The sequence below is a fragment of the Amphiprion ocellaris genome, chromosome 20 (genome assembly GCF_022539595.1).
Source record: "Amphiprion ocellaris isolate individual 3 ecotype Okinawa chromosome 20, ASM2253959v1, whole genome shotgun sequence".
NCBI classification, from domain to species: domain Eukaryota; kingdom Metazoa; phylum Chordata; class Actinopteri; family Pomacentridae; genus Amphiprion; species Amphiprion ocellaris.
This window is the reverse complement of record NC_072785.1, coordinates 14,760,994-14,779,370: the sequence shown is the minus strand read 5'-3', so window position 1 is coordinate 14,779,370 and position 18,377 is coordinate 14,760,994. Positions and strand designations below refer to the sequence as shown.

At 41.5% G+C, this 18,377-nt stretch overlaps 2 protein-coding genes across 7 annotated transcripts in view; both read right to left on the bottom strand.

Annotated features, from left to right (window-relative positions):
* Positions 1 to 3,834, bottom strand: part of evla (Enah/Vasp-like a) — a 40,503-nt gene extending 36,669 nt beyond the window's left edge. The window contains exon 1 of the mRNA XM_035943214.2: positions 3,362 to 3,834. Coding sequence (XP_035799107.2) covers positions 3,362 to 3,366 — 5 coding nt within the window. The 5' untranslated portion in view covers positions 3,367 to 3,834. The remainder of the gene's footprint in view (positions 1 to 3,361) is intronic.
* A 252-nt stretch (positions 3,835 to 4,086) lies between these two features.
* The window catches only part of eml1 (EMAP like 1), a 61,815-nt gene continuing 47,524 nt past the window's right edge, over positions 4,087 to 18,377 (bottom strand). For 4 of the 6 annotated variants that reach the window (XM_035943209.2, XM_055006185.1, XM_023298962.3 and 1 more), the window contains 18 exons: positions 17,226 to 17,252; positions 14,550 to 14,679; positions 13,178 to 13,327; positions 12,210 to 12,279; positions 11,893 to 12,000; positions 11,677 to 11,772; positions 11,453 to 11,587; positions 11,183 to 11,282; positions 10,524 to 10,675; positions 9,883 to 10,008; positions 9,391 to 9,522; positions 8,627 to 8,694; positions 8,398 to 8,486; positions 8,037 to 8,134; positions 7,637 to 7,724; positions 6,822 to 6,917; positions 6,595 to 6,725; positions 4,087 to 6,022 (listed from right to left, as the gene is read on the bottom strand). In XM_035943209.2, the coding sequence (XP_035799102.2) occupies positions 5,897 to 6,022; positions 6,595 to 6,725; positions 6,822 to 6,917; positions 7,637 to 7,724; positions 8,037 to 8,134; positions 8,398 to 8,486; positions 8,627 to 8,694; positions 9,391 to 9,522; positions 9,883 to 10,008; positions 10,524 to 10,675; positions 11,183 to 11,282; positions 11,453 to 11,587; positions 11,677 to 11,772; positions 11,893 to 12,000; positions 12,210 to 12,279; positions 13,178 to 13,327; positions 14,550 to 14,679; positions 17,226 to 17,252 (1,922 nt within the window). In that variant the 3' untranslated portion in view covers positions 4,087 to 5,896. The remainder of the gene's footprint in view (positions 6,023 to 6,594; positions 6,726 to 6,821; positions 6,918 to 7,636; positions 7,725 to 8,036; positions 8,135 to 8,397; positions 8,487 to 8,626; positions 8,695 to 9,390; positions 9,523 to 9,882; positions 10,009 to 10,523; positions 10,676 to 11,182; positions 11,283 to 11,452; positions 11,588 to 11,676; positions 11,773 to 11,892; positions 12,001 to 12,209; positions 12,280 to 13,177; positions 13,328 to 14,549; positions 14,680 to 17,225; positions 17,253 to 18,377) is intronic. The other 2 variants (XM_035943208.2, XM_023298966.3) reach the window with 1 other exon arrangement.

The window sequence follows — 18,377 nt, the reverse complement described above, 5'->3', positions numbered from 1 at the left end:
CTTTCATTGATTTAATGCAATATTTGTGAGGGGTTTTTTTTGTGGATTTGTCTGAATTTGAACTCAACTGGTGGTGCATCTGGCCTAAGCAAACTTAGACTATTAAGCTTCTTTGCCTGCCGAGGTGTAGGGAAACAAACAAAGAGCAATCTAGTCCACTAAAAGATTACGAAGCTCTGTGGGTTTACAAAATAGCAAGACACATGCATCAGATCCTGGGGTCAACAATGGATCCAGAAAGGTCAGAGAAACACAAGATAATCTTCTTTTCAAAAACAGGGCTTGTATGAAGCACTGATGTGCATCCAGAGCTGGCAGCTGGTGAAGCCTCATAAGTTAATGTATGTTTTTGGCAATGAAAATGCCACTCTGTGCAAATGTGTCCATAGAACTAGTGAGCTGACTTAGAACTACACCATATGTAAAACATTGTTGGAAATAAACAAGCAGAAGCTGCATTCAGAAACCTGCAGAGTGAGAGAAAATGCCTCGCTGAGCTGTAAATGCTTCTCACAGTATGTGTTGGGGTCACCTGATACGGCCTGTTTGACCTCCATCATGCCAAAAGGACACGTGATGCAGATTCATGGCCAAGAATGGTGTGACATGTATGAAATCAGACAGAAAACAACAGCTTGCATAAACATTTAGAATGGCTTTTCATGCGACTGTTGTGCTTTGGACACCATTTAATGTCTGATGCATGAATTAAATATAAAGAATCTCTAGTTAAGCATGTTTATATTTCATATCAGGCATCGACTGATAAAGGTTTTGCAGGGCCGATACCGATGCCGATGAATTATTGGTAATCAAAAAAGGCAGACAACCGATATTTGGAGCTGATAAACATTAAATATAATGTTAAACATGTGATAGCAGAGAACGTGACATTCATAACTAGACTTCTTCATCAATAAGGCCGACTTAATTAAATATGTAAACTAGAAACAGGAGTGATTAAGTGAGGATGCTTTCCGCTGTTTATGTGGGATCGACTGAGATGGATCAGTTTGTGTCCTGCAGTTACATCTGCTGTTCTTTTACTGTTCTATCACTACTATTGCTCAAAAAGGTTCAGATCTTAAATCACTATGAATTATTGTTTTGCAGACTCTGATGTAGGGTAATGTGGCTGTCTTCTAATTCATCTGTAGCCACTGTGAGAGTAGCTGATTACCTGGTTTGTGTTTCTTGTCCAGTTTGTGCAGTCTCTGGTTGAGAGTTATTTCCAGACAGAGAGAGGTGGTTGCATCAGACCTGAAGTAGCACATTTAGTTAATCAATAACTGGCCAATAAAAATGCAGATACTGGCATTCGGCTGATAATCGTTCTATCTCTATTTTGTATTATGAAATATTTAAAAGTATACTTCTGGTATTGGAACCAAAACTCAAGATGCAATATTGCCACTAGTACAGTAGTTAAAATGCCAGTTTCCTTCCCTCCGAGTTTAACCGCTCCAGTCTTAATTATTTCATTATTCTGTCAATGAAAGGCTGGAGGGTTGGAGTGTTGTGACTGCGCTGACGTTGGCTCACGTGGAGCTGCACTCTGATCAGCTCAGAGGGCAGCAGCAGCCTGCAGTAAGGCGCATAACTCAGCATTTTACCTCACAGTGGCTGCACTCGCTCATTCTACCTTTCCCACGATGAGTCACCACAACAAGCGCTTCAGAAATCATCCTGCATTAACAGCACAGAACAGACATCTTGCCGTTCTCTCTCGTCTATTTTTTCCCTCCTATGTACCGAACATGTCGCCCGCCTCGCTCTCAAACACTCACAAGCATCCAAAAGTAGCCATAACCCAACCGACCGAATGACAGCAGCAAGTCTGACAGCATCACATAATGAAACCACTATCGCCAGACTAAAAATAACACACACACACACTTATGTGCACGTGCACGAACATGCTCACGCACATACATAAAATGCATGTGCACCCTTACATAAATGTTGCAATGGAGGCAGTGAGGCTGCACAAATGATCTCATTGAATTAAATTCTTTTTCTGTACCCTGCAAAAGAAGAGCCGGGTCACCTTGTTGTTGCTTTGTGGAGATTTAAGACTTCCCGTTTGGGCTTGAGTCAAAGAACAGATCTGCCTCTGGCAAAAATAAACACACAGGACGGGACACATGCAGCAGAGCTTTATAGAAAAAGAGGAAAAGGCATGTTCATCCAAGTGGACTGGAACATATGAATCTTACATGTTTACTGTCTGAGAGCAAAACAGTTGAGCTGTTGAGGCCACAGGAAAGGATGTGAAGTATTTTGATCAAGATATGTTGTGATAACAGACTTCATGCAAGATATCCAGGTGTGGCAGCATCTATGGTTTTTCTAGCTTTGACTATTTGTTGTTTCTTTGATTGCTTTATGCTAAAACTCCTGACCCAGACGGTCTCACACACACATGCAGACTAACACCAGTAGCTACAGTGGAAGCAGAGTGAGAGAGAGACAGAGTGCACTGTATCTGTGGAGAGCTGTCAGAGTAAATCTGAAGCCATAAAACCAAATGGTGCAGGCTACAGCTACGGAGACATGGAGGAGTCAAACCAGGCAGCAGGAAAGAAATAGAAAAGGGCTGCTTCAGAAATAGAACAGAATACAGACACTGCTGCTGCTGGAGTAGAGTTGGGCCTCAGCGCATTCTGCATACCAGCATCATAGCTTAAAATACCGTCCAGAAACTCAGATATAGAATGGGGGGGATTTTAAACAGGAGACTCATCTTCTGCAGGCTCAGTCTGTGCATGTATGGACCCATCAAGGCTTATGTAGGTGTGTGAGGAGGGGGGTGGGGGTCTGGTAACCTGCCTGGCAACCACCAGAATAAACACCCTCCTTCTGTGATGGACATAAGCCCCCTCACTTATCCTGTTTCCCCCCTTTCCAGCCACTCACACCGGCAGTGCATCAGTCATATTTAACAATACCAGCGTTTTATCCTCTCTATTGCTCTTAAATGGAGAAATACATGATGCTGTCGTTTCCATGACAACATTAACCTGGCCTGAATCCTACATTCAATACACTGGGCGGGTCCGGCGGTGACAATAGAAGCTAAAAGAGCAGAGATTGTGTAAAGTATCTGCCTTTTGTACAAAGACTAAAGAGGGAGCTGTAAAAGGACGCGTATTTGGAGCTGAGGCCGGCTGGGTGGGCCTCCGATTGCCAGAAATCCTGTTCCTACAAGGTGAAAACGAGCCACAGATGCTGCAGTCATCCACTACGCGATTATGTTTTGGAAGGTAAATGCAGATGGAGCACCCGGAGGTGGAGGGCTGAGTGTCGGTGCGCATCTGTCATGACGCGTCAAACGGAGCGCATGGTGCTGGCCGCGGCTTACCTCATTTTTCTCCTCTTGTTTGATTCAGCCGGGAGATGATGGCACTGATGAGGCTGATCGATGCGTTATTTCTGGTGTCCGCCGTCTGCTATAAGGCTCGGATCAAGCCTCCACCTTGCGTTCCCCTTCCGTGCGTCTGGAGCGATATTAAGATGATGAGTCGTGTTTAGAAAAAAAAACGGGGGAGCCCGACAGGAACGCTAAGCGACAAGCCGAGCGTTTTCTTCCATCCGCTTTGTGCTCCGTTGTCTCTGCTCTCCACACACGCTGCTGCGCCTCCTTAAGTCCATGTTTTCCGCCGCGCTTCGCTCTCGGTGCAAGACGGTGAACGGTGGTGCGCTGCCGCCGCCTCCTTCATGCCATATATTCTTCCCATTCGGAGTGTTTTGGTGAGGTGGAGAGATTTGGGGGAAAAATGCTAATCCGGCGTATGGAATGAGAGGAGGAGGAGGAGGAGGTGGAGACGGAGGAGGTGGAGGGAACTGGCCATCTCAATGCTGCCAACCTGCGGCCAAGACGCACACACGCAGGCCTCTGACGCCTCCAACCCATGGACAGTCTATGCTCCAACCCCACCCGGCTGGATCAGCAGTAGTGCTATAGTGTTCTATAAAAGTGCATCTTATTTCCAACACAACACTCCCTGTGGATTTTTTGCTCAATAAAATGAAAGAATAAACACAATAAAGGGTAATAAAGAGGAAAATATAAGACACAGCCTCATAGGAATTTCATGTTTCATTTACTTCCAGACAGATGTCAATGGTTTTTCTTTTTTTGTTGTTGCAGATGTTAAGTGGTGAGTAAGACAAGCCATGTTACATTCACTCTGTGGAGCCTGTAAAATCACTGCTGTTAGAAGATTTCTTCCTCATAACTCCAACAACCTGCAGGACTTCAAAGTAACATAACGAGTTATGTTCACACGAAAATCTGCTCAACCAACCCCCAAACAAGTGTCACCTTAAAGAAATCTGATTTATTCATGCATGTGTGTGTGAGCTCTCCTTTTTTTCCTCGGTTTATGAAAAGCTCCAGTATTTTCTGAATGGCAATGAGCTCGATAGACCTGCAGTATCAGGCAGAAACAGTGCATTATAGTAAAAAAAAAAAACAAAAAAAACCTCAGGAGAGGGTTCAGTTCAGTTAAATATCTTGCCAGTGACTGAAGGTGCACATCTGAGCAGCACAATCACTCAGTAACAGTGTAGTGGTCTCGTCCTTCCCCTTCACGAACTGATCTCAGTGCAGTAAAATGTAGAAAGATCTGAAAGGGCTTCACATCATTGAAAAACTCACTTGATTTTGGTTCTACTTGCACTCAAGGCAAAAACAGGATAAAACCAAGCACATGACATCTCATCTTTTAAAAAAAAATCTGAGTTTCAAATAGTGTGTATTCATTTTCCTCTGATTTGTATGTTCACTCATTTAGGACTAAACAGGGATTTATTGCAGGAGGAAATCAAATGAAACTGGCAGTGAAGGATTTGACTTACAATCAATAAATAAAGGGGAAGGTGTCTTTTTTAACACCTGGAAGCACAAACACTTGCAGATAATTTTGCTACAGATCATGTATCCAGATAATGTGATCCTGTTGCCCTCAAATGAATTATCATCGCTCCAAATGGTGCCTGTTCATCGACAGCATTCTCCTCGCTGTATCTGTTTATTATGTCCCCTAAAATCCAGCTTTTTCCTAGACTGTAGAGGTCGATTTCACACACAACAATCAATGCTAACAAATCAATGGTTGCAGAGCAGTTGGAGCTAATATTAACCGTGGTTCATACTGCTCTGAAAACTTCAGTGAGACGTTTTTAGGGCCGCTGGAGGCTGTTTCGGATATGTCAGTGTTACCAACAGGGAACAGGGTCTTGCTTCACTGGTGCTTTCCTGAGTTGTTAAATACAAAACAAAAGAAAGTTTAACAATTAGAAAATCACAATGTACTTTCTGTCCACACGCAGTTTTTGTTGCAATGCTCTTGGATCTCCAGCTCGATGATCTTCAGCCTGGAACAGCTCTGACAGGCAGCAAAAAACAAACCTCTTCAGTCCATTATCTGTGGCAGGAGTGTGCACTATACAAGAACAGTGAAAGCCAAACTGTACAAATGCAGTCAGTAAAGTCAGAGCCTTTGGTTCTGTTCAGTTGGATTAGATCCGTTTGATTCGTTTGTCTCGTGTCGTTGGTGACAAGGTTACAGTACGTGAGAGGGAGTTTATTTTTTTAACATGTAGTGTGAAGAAAGAAAAAGGGAGAAACTTGGATTTTTGTATTTCAAGCAGCTGCACATTACACCTCCAACAGTTCATCTCATTTGGGATCTGTCAGCAGATCAGGAAGGAAATGTCAGGACACCAGTTTCTCTTCTGTCAAATCGCTTCAGTTCAGTTCATTGAGATCCACTTCTTTTCATTTTTAGTGTCAGTTCATTTAAGTTTGGTTTGGTTCAGTTAAGTTTGCTTCAGCTGGGTTCAGGCCCCAGCGGGCGTAAGAAGCTGACAGTATCTATGTCTGCCTGCTTGCTCAGACTATCCTCCACTGCATCACGCTCATGTCCTTCCCACCGGTCGACACCAGGTAGCCGTCGTCGTACAGGAAGGTCACGTTGGTTACGTGACTGCTATGGCCGCCATAAACATGACTGGGCGCCTGGGAAGAAAAAAATAAGTACCTTTGTCATCATTTTGTCTTTAAAGTTATAAAAAAAAGATTTCTTTAGTTTTACCAAGGGCTGTAATTAAAAGATGGACATAGTTTCTGGGTCTGAAATGTGACACCAATGTTGAAATTACTTAAACCTGCATTCTGTCTAGCAGCCAGCAGGGGGTGACTTCTTTGGTTGCAAAAAGGCATCTATTTGTATAGAAGTCTGTGAGAAAGTGATGCTACTTCTCACTTGATTTCATTACATAAGTACACATTTCCTAATGAGTTCATGGATGTAATCATAAGTTGTATGTCTCCTTCAATACAGCATGATGATCATTTTGTAAATTGTGGTCCTATTTAGAGCAAAATACCAAGTAAAGTAGGGGGTGCAGCTTTAGGAGGGGGCTACCTTGTGACTCATGAGTTGCAGCTGTGTGTTCCCTCACCACATCCAGTTTAAAAAAATTATATGCACAAGCCACAAGGTGACATCATGGTGGCTATGTTCATCTTATAATAATATATGTGCATTACTGAGATGTATGGTAGCCTGGTAGTATACAGCTTCTTACCCGGAACTGTGAACATGGATATGAGAAGAGATGAACCTTCCCAAAGTCGTCTCCAGTAACTAGGAGGTTCTTATCATTGGACCTGCACACAGCGTTGATGTCGGTGCCATCTGAACCGTCGGGCCACAGGCCTGAGAAGCACATAGAAGCGACAGTTTAAGTTGAATAACCATTAAAAACAAACAACCACCTAAAGAAAGGGCGAGAGGGAAGAAGCCGTCACTTACCAAAGACTTGGAAGCCCAGAGTGCAGGTGTAGGTGAACCACTCAATATCTCTGGTCATGTCCACGCTGACAACCTGCTTACACACTGATGGGATCCCTGAAAACACAAGCACAAAATAAATACACCAGCGATTTTAGCATAATTTAGCTTTTACTTTAGCATAGCCATACAAGTGTAGTAACTTATAGCTTTGGAAAACTAGTTTGAATGTAAATCTTTGCACATTGCTGCATCCTAATTGGTGCACAGATGCACGTGAGGTAGTGTTTGTTCATCTGAGATTCAACCTAGTGTAAACAGCAGATGCAAACACCTAATGCAAAAGGCTCTCATCTGAAACAATTAGACGTGTTCCAGCTGTGGCTGGAACTAGCATATTCATGTTGTGTCTCATTACTCATTGTAATAAGGTAGCTGTCATGTTGACATGTTTTTAACAGGTTTTCAACACCTGCTTCACAGGAAAAAATCAGCTCATGTCAACATATGTCAACTCCAAATAACTGTGACAGAAAAATCTCTAGACCTAATAGGGTATTTGTAGTGGATGAGAAAATTTGGAGTTTTCATATAAATGTTACAATCCTCCTGCCTTTGGGCTGATTTTGAAATCATAATTTTGCACATGGCTGATATACACACAACACTTTATAGTGATTATATGCGCCACAAAAAAATAGAAAAACAAAGGAATCAGCAAGCTTGCATCTGTCGCAGAATTTTTCTGCATGATTTCATTGTCATGCTACACAGATTAAAAACAATCAATATGGGACAGGCAGTGAAAGGACATCGAGGACAGTGATCTCACTTACAGTAAAGTATCTCATAGTCGCCTGAATTTGACACCAGGTACTGAGAGTCCACTGACCAGTCCAGGTGGGTGATGAAACTGGAGTGACCCTGGGTTCAGGCAGACAGGAACCAAGTTAGAAAAACACAACAACACATGTCACGTTATATCCCGAGTGGACTCAGTATGTTTTTTCAAGAACCAGAAATAATTCTAGAAATGTTGATGCAATGCAGAAACATCAGCACATGACTCATGAGCTGCTTGTTATTTACCATTTTGCCACTTCTTTATATAAACTCAGTGACAGCAGGTACTGAAATATAGAGCCGATGCTGTAGCTAAATATAAGACTGAATGGGGGAGGAACTTTAAATAACGAAGCCATGAGTGAGGGGGAATATGAATGCATAAACACTCACCGAGCACTTCCCAACTCGGCTGTATTTCCTCCCATTTTCTGCCACAGCGTAGATATAGATGTAGTTGTCGTGGGAACCAATGGCCAGGAAGTTACCATCTAAACAAGAAAACAAAGAATTAGGAAGATTAATAATGATAAAATAAAGTAAAATGTAAATGTTTGCAAATGTTGAGTTATAAACTAGACTATTTTTTAGATATACAGCATGTGGAAAGATACATATGATTTAAATAAATATATAAATGTAATTCAAGCAAATTTCTGAGCACTCAGCAGAATATCAATAGCTGATCTTCAACAGTAGTGTCTTTATTATTTGTAGTATGTTTTTCAGGAATATCACTCTGCTACCAACATACCTGGCCCATAGCGCATAACAGAAAGCTGTTCATTCCCATCTGTGTGCACTGTGACTAAATCCTTTGAGTCAGTGTCCAGGACCAGCCACCTGCATGATCAATGACAGACTGCTCAACAATCTAGTTTTTCTCAGTTTAATAATCAAAACCAATATTGTTTTTCAACATTTTTATTTTAAGTTTGCAAACCCAGTAGTTACAAAATGATGTTTGGTGATGGTATCTGTACCTGCCAGTCTGCGTTCCTATGGCAACCACAGATCCAGAGGGGTGGAAGCCTGCCGACTGAGCGGCATCCTGTCAGAAAAAGAAGAATATTTAAAGTCCCCATCCACACATGAATGTGTTTTGATTGTTTTTATGCCACTTGGATGTTTAACCTTTACTGTGTAGACTGATTTATGTGCAGGTTGATATCACAGCTCTTTTCACCTTAATGTCCTAAAGAGAAACTCTTTCTCTACATCTTAAATTTAAGACATGTGCATGGGAGGATAAATTTGTGACATCACAGCTAGTTTGGAGCCAATCATGGTCCAGTATTCAAACTACACAAGTGTGATGTACAACAGACAGAGACATCTTGTATCAAACGTTTAAACATTTTACTGAAAAAGTATGAAATTTGCACCTTTTTCAGGAAAACATAGACGTAACTTTAAGATTTTTAAAAACATTTTAACCGGGTCATTGAAATGTATCATATCAGATACAAACTACTATTCAAATAGTAAATAATTTAAATAAAGAATACATGTAATAAACCATGTCTGGATGGAATCTGGGAAGGAAAATTCTCCCATTAAACAAATTTGTGTCAAAATGAAATGGTGAGGAGTCATATTACTCTTATTGTTTCCATGTAAATATGTGCCTTTTTTGATGCTAAATATGCAGCTTCTGTTTCTGAAAGATATCAATACTGATAAAATAAGTTTGTGCGCTCTGTAATGCCCACAGCTGACCCCAGGGGGCAGTGTTGATTAAACTTACGTCCATGTTCTTGGCCCAGATGAGCTGATGGGAGCTCGAGTCCCACAGACAGACTTGCCTGTCATAGCCACAGGTCAGGAACTGAGGTTTCCAGGGATGGACAGCCAGACCCCACAGCTCATCGGTGTGACCCTGGAGAAGAGAAGTTATATTTTCATACATCATACTTTTATAATTCCTCATGTGATACAACAGTATAAATTTTGTCCAGTTGCAGCCTTTAAAAACCTGTTAAGAATAAACAAAACTGTATTAGAGCTGCAACAATTAGTGGATTGGCTGATAGGCTGATGAACAGAATAATTCACTGTCCAGTTCCAGCTTCTCTCTGAAGATTTCCTGTTTTTTTTCTGTTATTTCATTGTGAACTGCATCTGTTTGCACTGTCCAACAAAACAAGACATTCGAAGACCCCTTGGCTTCCAAACAAATGAGGCGGTCAGTCAAAAAATCAGTAACTGTCAGATTAAAAGTGGAGCCTGTTGCATCTACCTGTGTGATGGACATGAATTCTCCATCCAGACTGCCTTGCAAAACAAAGTTTTTGGTGGTTCCGATGAGCACCGTCTGCCCTCGGCCCTCTGCGATGGTCCTAATGGGACCAAACAACTCAGGAACCTGCAGAGAAAATGCAGCAACCATATAAAAAAACAGTTCACCTGAAATCCAACACCGCAACAGCAAACACTCACTAATGTTTCACTGCATAACGCGATCTCTTTGGAGCAAATAAGACACAAGTGAACCATAAGTGTCATCGCTATAAATATCCATGAATCTCACTGAGAGCATAGAAATCCATCTCATGCTCTGTAATATTTATGATACGATGCAGTATTCAGAACACATAGTCTGCTGCCTCGGGCTGGAGTGCAATTTCTGGCTAATATAACAGACCAAGACCTCCTTTAAAAGGAGCTGGATGTGCAGCTTAACATTTTATTAATACAGGGTGTGCTTTTAAGCAGATCATTAGGATGCTGTAGAGGCGTATTGAGCATTAAAAACGCACATTCTGTCAAGTCATATTTAACAGCACGAATAAATCAGTTCATCTTTCTAATTATGTGTAATATATTAAACTTCATCTGTCCTTTTTATAAAAGTAGCCTCGGCGTGCTTTGGTTTCTCACCTCTACTGTTTGGATCTGCTGGTAGCTGTTGTCCCAGGAAATGAGCCGGCGGTCTTTCCCTCCAGACACCAATGTGCCGTTCCTCAGCATGCACAGAGCAAAGATGCTGCCCTCGTGAGCTCCCTGGATGACGTGGCTGATGCGATTAGTTCCTGCATGACAGAGATGGGACGAGACGGATGAAAAGGTTCTGTCAGAGACAAAAAGGTCGACTGCCCGAGGAGGGCAGATTAACTGATGTGGAGAAGGACAGACAGACAGGGATCAATAGATAAAACAGAGACAGAGAGGATTTGTATCTAAAACAGAGGATGAGTGGTGCATCTTCACCATTTTTTGACCCCTGATCTTCTGACTAGTCCGCCACAATGAGACAGCTTTGAGTTTCTGACCACCAAACCATTTGTAGATTCAGAATCACACTCACATTTCCCTGGTTTTTATTCATGACTCTGACTCAAGTTTGACCGATGAGTCAGGTGAAGCTGCACGGTTTCTTTCTATTTCTGACTACACCAGTAGTCTCGCACACTTTCTGTTTTTCTCTGCCTGTTTTTCTGTAAAACCTGCTGACAGACTTACTTCCGTGAGTATCTACCTTACAGATATAATCTTTTTCACATACTGCCAGTGGCTCTCTATGAAGGAACTGTATGTACCTTTTCCCCACACCAGGATGTTCCCACTCGAGTCTCCGGTGATAGCATCTCCATTTTCTGCGAAGGTCACACACAACACAAACTTGGGCTTCTCTTGTTTCTGCAACAAATGCAAGAAAACACATGTGCTGTTTCAATTTCTTTGCCTACTAATGATTTTCTGTGTTGCTACACGAGAACTCAAAGCTCACCACAGGTTGTCAAGATTTGTTTTATGCATCATGCTTCACAGCAGGAACGTAAAATGCGAGAAACAGTCTGGCTTAATACCTCAAACAGTCCTTGCTTCTTGACCAGCATGCCTTTCTCCAGGTTCCAGAAATAAAGATGGGATTTGCCACAAGTCACCACGATGTTGCTGTCTGTCGGGTGAAAGTCTGCAGCAAACACTGACTCGTTGGAGCACTAAAAACATGAAGCAAGAATCTCGGTTGATCCAGAACATTAGAACAAACACAACAACGCGCATTCAGTACCGACCCATGTGAACACACCTTAACCTCAGCCAGTCTGTCCTCTCTCTGCCAGTCCCACACAGAGAGGACGTGGTCATTGGAGTCGTCTACAACGCACAGAGTGTTTCCTCCATTCTAAAACAGACACAAGTGCAAGGTTAACACATAAAGAGACTGAAAAGGGCTGCCGGTACAGTTAGAAAAAGGTCAGCAGTGGCCTTAAACTCCTCAAGTGTGTCAGTGGTGTTTTCTTACCGACTTGGAGAAAGCCAGGCAGACCAGCGCTCGGTCAAAGAAACCAGTTCCCAGAACATGCAGGGTGTTGAGGCTGACAGAGTCCCACACACGAACATGAGGAGCCAGCTGTGGCCAGGAAAAAAACACACATAAACATGAGCACAACAGCAGCAGAGATAAATCATCAGTATGATGCGACATAACTGGAACTGAGGCCCTCAGTCAATTTATATGTGAAAGCTGAGAGAGAACCGGTTCAGTAAACATTATTTCCTAAGAACAAATCAGACGCTGAAAGGTAAAGTGGTAAAATATCAATAGGAGACCTCACTTACTTTTCCATCTGAAGAGGTTCCCGCCACCTGCCCGGTTGCTATGGTGATTTTATCGGGGTGGACGGCCAAGCTGGCGAAGAGACAGACGTGAAACACAGACATGAAAACAGTTAAAAGCCTTTTTGACATCAAAAGGACCATTTGAATAAAGATGAGCAACGCGCTCACCGAACATGAAAGCCTGGATTTGGGTGAGTGAGCTTTTTAAAGCTGTGAATACGATATTCACTGTAGCTATACCACACGCCGTCTGCGCCAACGTGTGAAGGGGAAATGAAACATATTAAGATAAATTCCTGCCCTGTCGGCTACGGCGGTGTAGCTACACTCGTAGGATGTGTAAAGTTCAAACACTTTTGTCTTCAAAGCAGCAGAAATGTGTCTGCGATCCATCTTTTGGTCTGTCATCCAGAGTGTTGATTAGGAAATGGAATTTTTATTAACCTTTGAGTGTAATATTAAAACTATGGCGGTGATTCAAGGTTACTCTCATTTAACTGAACACTGTCCCACAAATACTCTTTTAAATCAAAATCATACTTTGAAACAAGGTAATTAGCAAATTGAAAAGGCTGTATATTAGGATACAGCATGTCTGACCCAGGGTTTAAACTGGTTTGTCAGTGGTTTTACATATCTTTGCAGTCACACTTATGATGGTATCTCACGTGGTTTCGCTCCTTCAAATGTTTTTAATCTATCGCACAGTGAATACTAAACTGAAGCCGGCCTTATAAAATGATGTTGTAAATCCAATCGCAATATCAGACAGAAAAATCTAAATTAACTGTTACCCCCGATCCTTCAGCCCATATTCCCCCTATAACTTCCTCTAATGTATTTGTTATTCTACTGAAGTGACGTGGTGTCAAAATACATTTGTATGCATTTGTGTACTTATAAGAATGCAAGAATAGAAAATGTCGTGAGTTGACAACAGATGAGATCTGGGCTGCTTGCGTCTTTACCATTTGATGTCGTCTGTGTGTCCAGTGTAGTGTCTCTGCAGCTGTTCGTCCACGTTGAACAGGACGACCACGGAGGCGATGAAATAAACCGTCTCTCCAGTGGGAAGCAAGTAAAGGTTGGAGCGACAGTCTCGACCACGATAACCGTAGCTGATCGTTAAAAGGGTCAAGGAATAAAGCAAAAGTTGTCACTCTAAGGGCCAAAAAAAATCCCCTCCAGTGAAATTCATGTCGTTTACCTTGTTAATATGTTCATGTTTTTATATGCTAGGACACATCATTTGTGATATAAGCAGTCAAGAGAACGGCTGGGCATTTCCACCTTCCAACTCCGGTGTACTGATGACAGTCTCAAAAACACGGATTCAGATTTCCTGGGTTTCATTCGTAACAAATAGAGAACCGATCCTGTCAAATTGAAGGATCTCTGTATCATTATTCTGGACCATGTATGTCTGAATTACTCCAATAATACAACCTGCCACAGTGTTTTACTGTATAAAACTACTCTGGTTCTCTGCATTCTAGAGGAAGCAATGGATTAAATCTCCATCATCTGAAAGTAAAAAGGGATTATTTTCATGAAAAAAACAAGCTAAAAGTGTAACTTTTATACACAGAGATGTGCTTTTAGGGATTAAATCAATAACTAAAGATGGACTTTCAGGATCTATTCATTTACACTTGTAGCAGTTTGGTGTAACATTTTGCATCAGAGATAAATATTCATTTTTGGCCATTATTTAATAAAGTGACATTAAAATGCATATTAAACTGCCCAGACTCGTGCATATCTGTAATGTAGTTCATAATGGATTCAGTATATACAGAATGTGCAGCCCACATATCTATTTCTCAGGCTTTTTCCGTTCTATTTTTCCCTTTAGGCCTTTTCATCTCTTGGTTTCTGCCACACTGAACAACGGTCTACATTCACTCCTTCATCAACAAATGAAATAAAAACAGAAACCTAGGCACTAAACAAAAATAAAATGGCACAAGAGGAGCTGCTGACTGGTTGTGCCTGAGCCTGCCAGCTGTGTTCAGGTTATTACTGACTGCAGGCTGCAGGGCGATGAGCTCGGCTCCAGCACAACACGGTGAAAACGAACATCTGAACAGATCTACTCTGACAAGTAGCGAAAGCACAAGACACATTTGTAGCTTCCACTCTTACTCTCACATCTCACACATCACAATCCGGATTTATTTTCCCCTAGGCGATTACTTTTTTGAAACTTTCCAAAGCAGAAGTGGAGCTGTATTACCACTTTTTATTACTGCAGAGAGAAAAAAAAAACTCAAGCTAAGCTCCATCTCTACTCAATGTGTTTTATTCTCTTTTTGGAAACAAGTTGCGGTAAAAGGATACACCCAGTCCAGTTTGAGTTTGTTGCTGGGCAGCTCGGCTCTGGCCTCCAGACAGTAGCTGTCCACCTGGTCTTTGGGCATGTACATGGTGATGGGACGACCCTTCAAATACATTTTCACATAACCTTCCTCTAGAAAAGGCAACAGAAATAGTTAGTGAGATAATGTATATAAACACAAATACACATATGAATCATGGTTGGAAATATCAGACTTATGGTGTCACTTTTTTAACATAATTTTGAATATACAACAAGCGCACATATAAACATAAATACATAATTCCAATTAACTGAATGACAAGGGTGATAATATTGAATGTATGACAAGATTACAGGATAATGCAATGATGTGATGAAGGATGAGATGGGATTTTTATTTTACTGTGATGAAAACTCAATTAATGACAGAAAATGACAGAACTTACAAACACAAACAGCTTTTTAACCGGCTTTTATTAGTCATTTCAAACACATTTCGGTGACAACAAAGAGCACAAAATAAACGGCAAACACTTTGCACAAGTCATAAATATTCAGCTCACGCCAGAGATTAACCAACATGAAATGCAGACACAAGCAGAGCAATGGAAATGTTACTGAAATAAAATAAAAAAAAACTTAAAAAGAAAAAAAACCCAAAACAGATCCAAGCTTAGAAATGGGGGATAATGAGAAATCCTCATCAATATCAAACATGCTAACACCGAAAAATAAACCATGCAGAAAACATCAAGGGAACCCGAACAAACAAAATAAAACATTTATGCCAAAAAATATGGTCATTAAGGGAAGACTATTAGTTTCAATTAATTGATTTATAGGTGAAGTTGGGCTTGTTTTGTTATTTTTATGAGATGATGCTGTTATTTCTCTGCATATCTTTGGTATGACAGAACATATGGAGTGATAAACACCTCTCTGTGCTGTTTTCAATGGTACAGACCTTGTTTTTGGCTCTGTACTTACTGCCTTGGACATTATTACAGCTTGATAATGGGAATAAACAGTTATATCTAATAAAGAAATGACTGCTCTTCTTGCTATAATGCCCGTCTTTTTTTTAATTATCATAATCTAGTAACAAATCTGGAAGTACTGGCTGGGAGACTTAATGGGGCTGCGGTAGCTGGGTGTATCAAGAGGAGAGTACGAAGACAGACTCCCCGACTTCCTCAACTGGAGGTTAAAACTCGGGGTCTTTCTGACCGTCGACACCTTGGCAGCGCCGCCTTTTCTGGCCACGAAGGCCCTGCTGCTGTCTGAGGTTCGTTGGGGGTTGGTGGCTGAACGGGTCATTACAGCCGAAGCCGCAGGGCTGCTGCTGCTCCCCGTTGATTTGGTGGAGCGGCTGAGGTAAATCTGTACTGTGACTACGACGTAGTAGGGGGAGGAAAAAAGAGCAGAGGAGCCGATGATGGAGAGGGGTAGCGGAGGTTGTCAGGGCCGGATGGATGCAAGAGGGCAAAACAAGGACAAGCAGGATCAAGAGACGTAGAGGGTGGAGCAGGTTGGTACAAGTTAGACACATGTACTTTGTTATTTGTGTCACATTCAGTAAAGAAAGACACAAACTATAAAAAGGAAACTAGGGGAACTGATTCCTAATATAATGCACCAGTATGTTTGTATTCATTAAACAGTGGGATATGATTAAAAAGTAGTGTTTGGACTAATTTAAGTAAAATTTGTTTTTTGTTTCCTCTTTTCTTCCAATATTAGTGTCTCAAGATTGGGATCCATGCAAGAGGTCACAAGATAATTAATGGGGTTGGTGGGTTTTATCAACAAAATGTTCTAATTATCTTAAGTGTTGTTTGCGTTAAAGATTAAATCCTCCTGTAACAAATCAAGCAAACAGCAGCATAACGGTGCAGAAATGAAACTCTGTGCCTTTTAAAATTCTTGGCAGCTTCGTCAGTACCTCGCTGAGGAGGACTACACACAAGCAAACGACACTTCAGACGGTGTGAGAAAGAACTACAAGCTGAAAAATCAAACAGGAACTACCCAGAAAAAGAGACTGAATGTGTTTGTAATGCAAATATTCATTTTGAGGGCAGGGAGATAATAAGAGCAGCAGCAAATCTACTTGCTCTGAACCGAAGGGAGGAATCTCAGAACAGAGGATTTAAAGAGTTCGCAGAAAAAACTCAAAGCGACTGCGAGGAAGCGAGTGTCAGTAGTCTTTGTGTTGTTACTATGGTGACAGGGACTAAATGCCTATGAGCGCGAGTGAGGCTGTGAGCAAACAGACACAAGTCTGGTGAAGCAGCCGCCTCATCTGCGGTTGAACAACAAGTGAACTGCAAACACTGCAATCGCACTCTGACACGGCACTCAGTGGAGGTTAGCCGGGCTGTGTGCATGTTTGTGTGTTAATTAATTCAGTCTCAGAACAATTACAGGGAAGGTAGCTCTCACACACACTTTGTCAACCCACTGCTGCCCCTGTCTGGACAGCTCTCTGCTCAATGCACGGGAATCTCAAAAGTTACATCAGCAAAATCTCAGAAAAATCTGCAATATGTATTAAAATAGAACAATAATGGCTGAATTCATCCTTTGTTTTTACTCTGCAACTGGAAGTTACAGGTGTTCAGAGGTCTGAACGAATCATCTGCAGTGTCCAGAGAGCTGTGGAGGCCGGGGGGCATTAGGGGAAGGGGGCAGCCTACCTTTGCAGTGGGTCACACGTCGCATCCCTTGTAAAGGTCACAGAGAGACACACAAGCACCAGGTGAGGGGTGGCATGGCTTCCTCACATCCTGGCCTTTGCTAACATGAGCGCAGCTTCTGTCTCTAAAGGTAACTTCTCTCAGTGTTCTAAATGAATCAATGCTAATTTCCTGTGTGCTCTTATGTGATTACATTTTGCCCCTGTAGCTGCCATTTCTTCTCCTTGTTCAGCCAGAAACAAACAAAAAGATCTATTTTTTTCGTTTAATATGAAAGAATGCAAAAGTAGATCAACCATTTGGCATGTAATCTCTTCATGTATTGCAGTACAAGCATAAAATTGGCAGAAATTACCACTGCAATTATCATTTGTATTGGTTAATTGTCGCACAGTGGTAGTTTATGTCCTGCCTGTGCAGCCTTGAGAGAGATTATTGATCTAGAATGAATTCAAATGTCCAGTAATTGGTGTGCACTACTAACAATTATCCATGTGGCATTTTTTAACTCTGAGATATTTAAAAATCATTAACAGTCACATGGTAAAAAGTGATAAATTACTGGAGATATTGACTGCATTGAAATGTTTATACACAGTTGCTGCACTGAACCGTCTGAGCTTTTCAAAATGCACACAGCTATCCGCGGAGTCTGGTTAAGCTTTGTCTCGTTCTGCATCCTTAACCCAAGAAATTCAGAGCCAGGTGTGTAAACCAAATGGAAAAAAAGCAGTTCAATTTACACAAAGATCAATAGCACGCTGGAAATGGAAATTCTAATCAATACTTGTCTCATTTCATATTCGGTCCCATTGTCTTGTTACAATGCATTTCCTGCTTTTCATTCAAAGAATAAACTGTGTAGGATTCGGTTCACTTGTCTGGTGCACAGCAATACAAACTAGCAATTCTGTGGAAGGCTTCTAGTGTGTGTAGTCTATAGTATAGTGTGCAGTGGGTCTCCTACTTTATAAATACCACATAGACTTCTGAAAAGAGTTTTAGAATCTGCCTCAGAGTTCATGAGCTAATCTGGACAAGGTTATGTTTGCAGATAAAGACAGCTCGACGAAATTCCAGTATTTCAGACTTATTCTAACAGTTAAAGAAGTAATGACTTTTGAATGGGTCATGTAAACTTTGAGCTTGCCG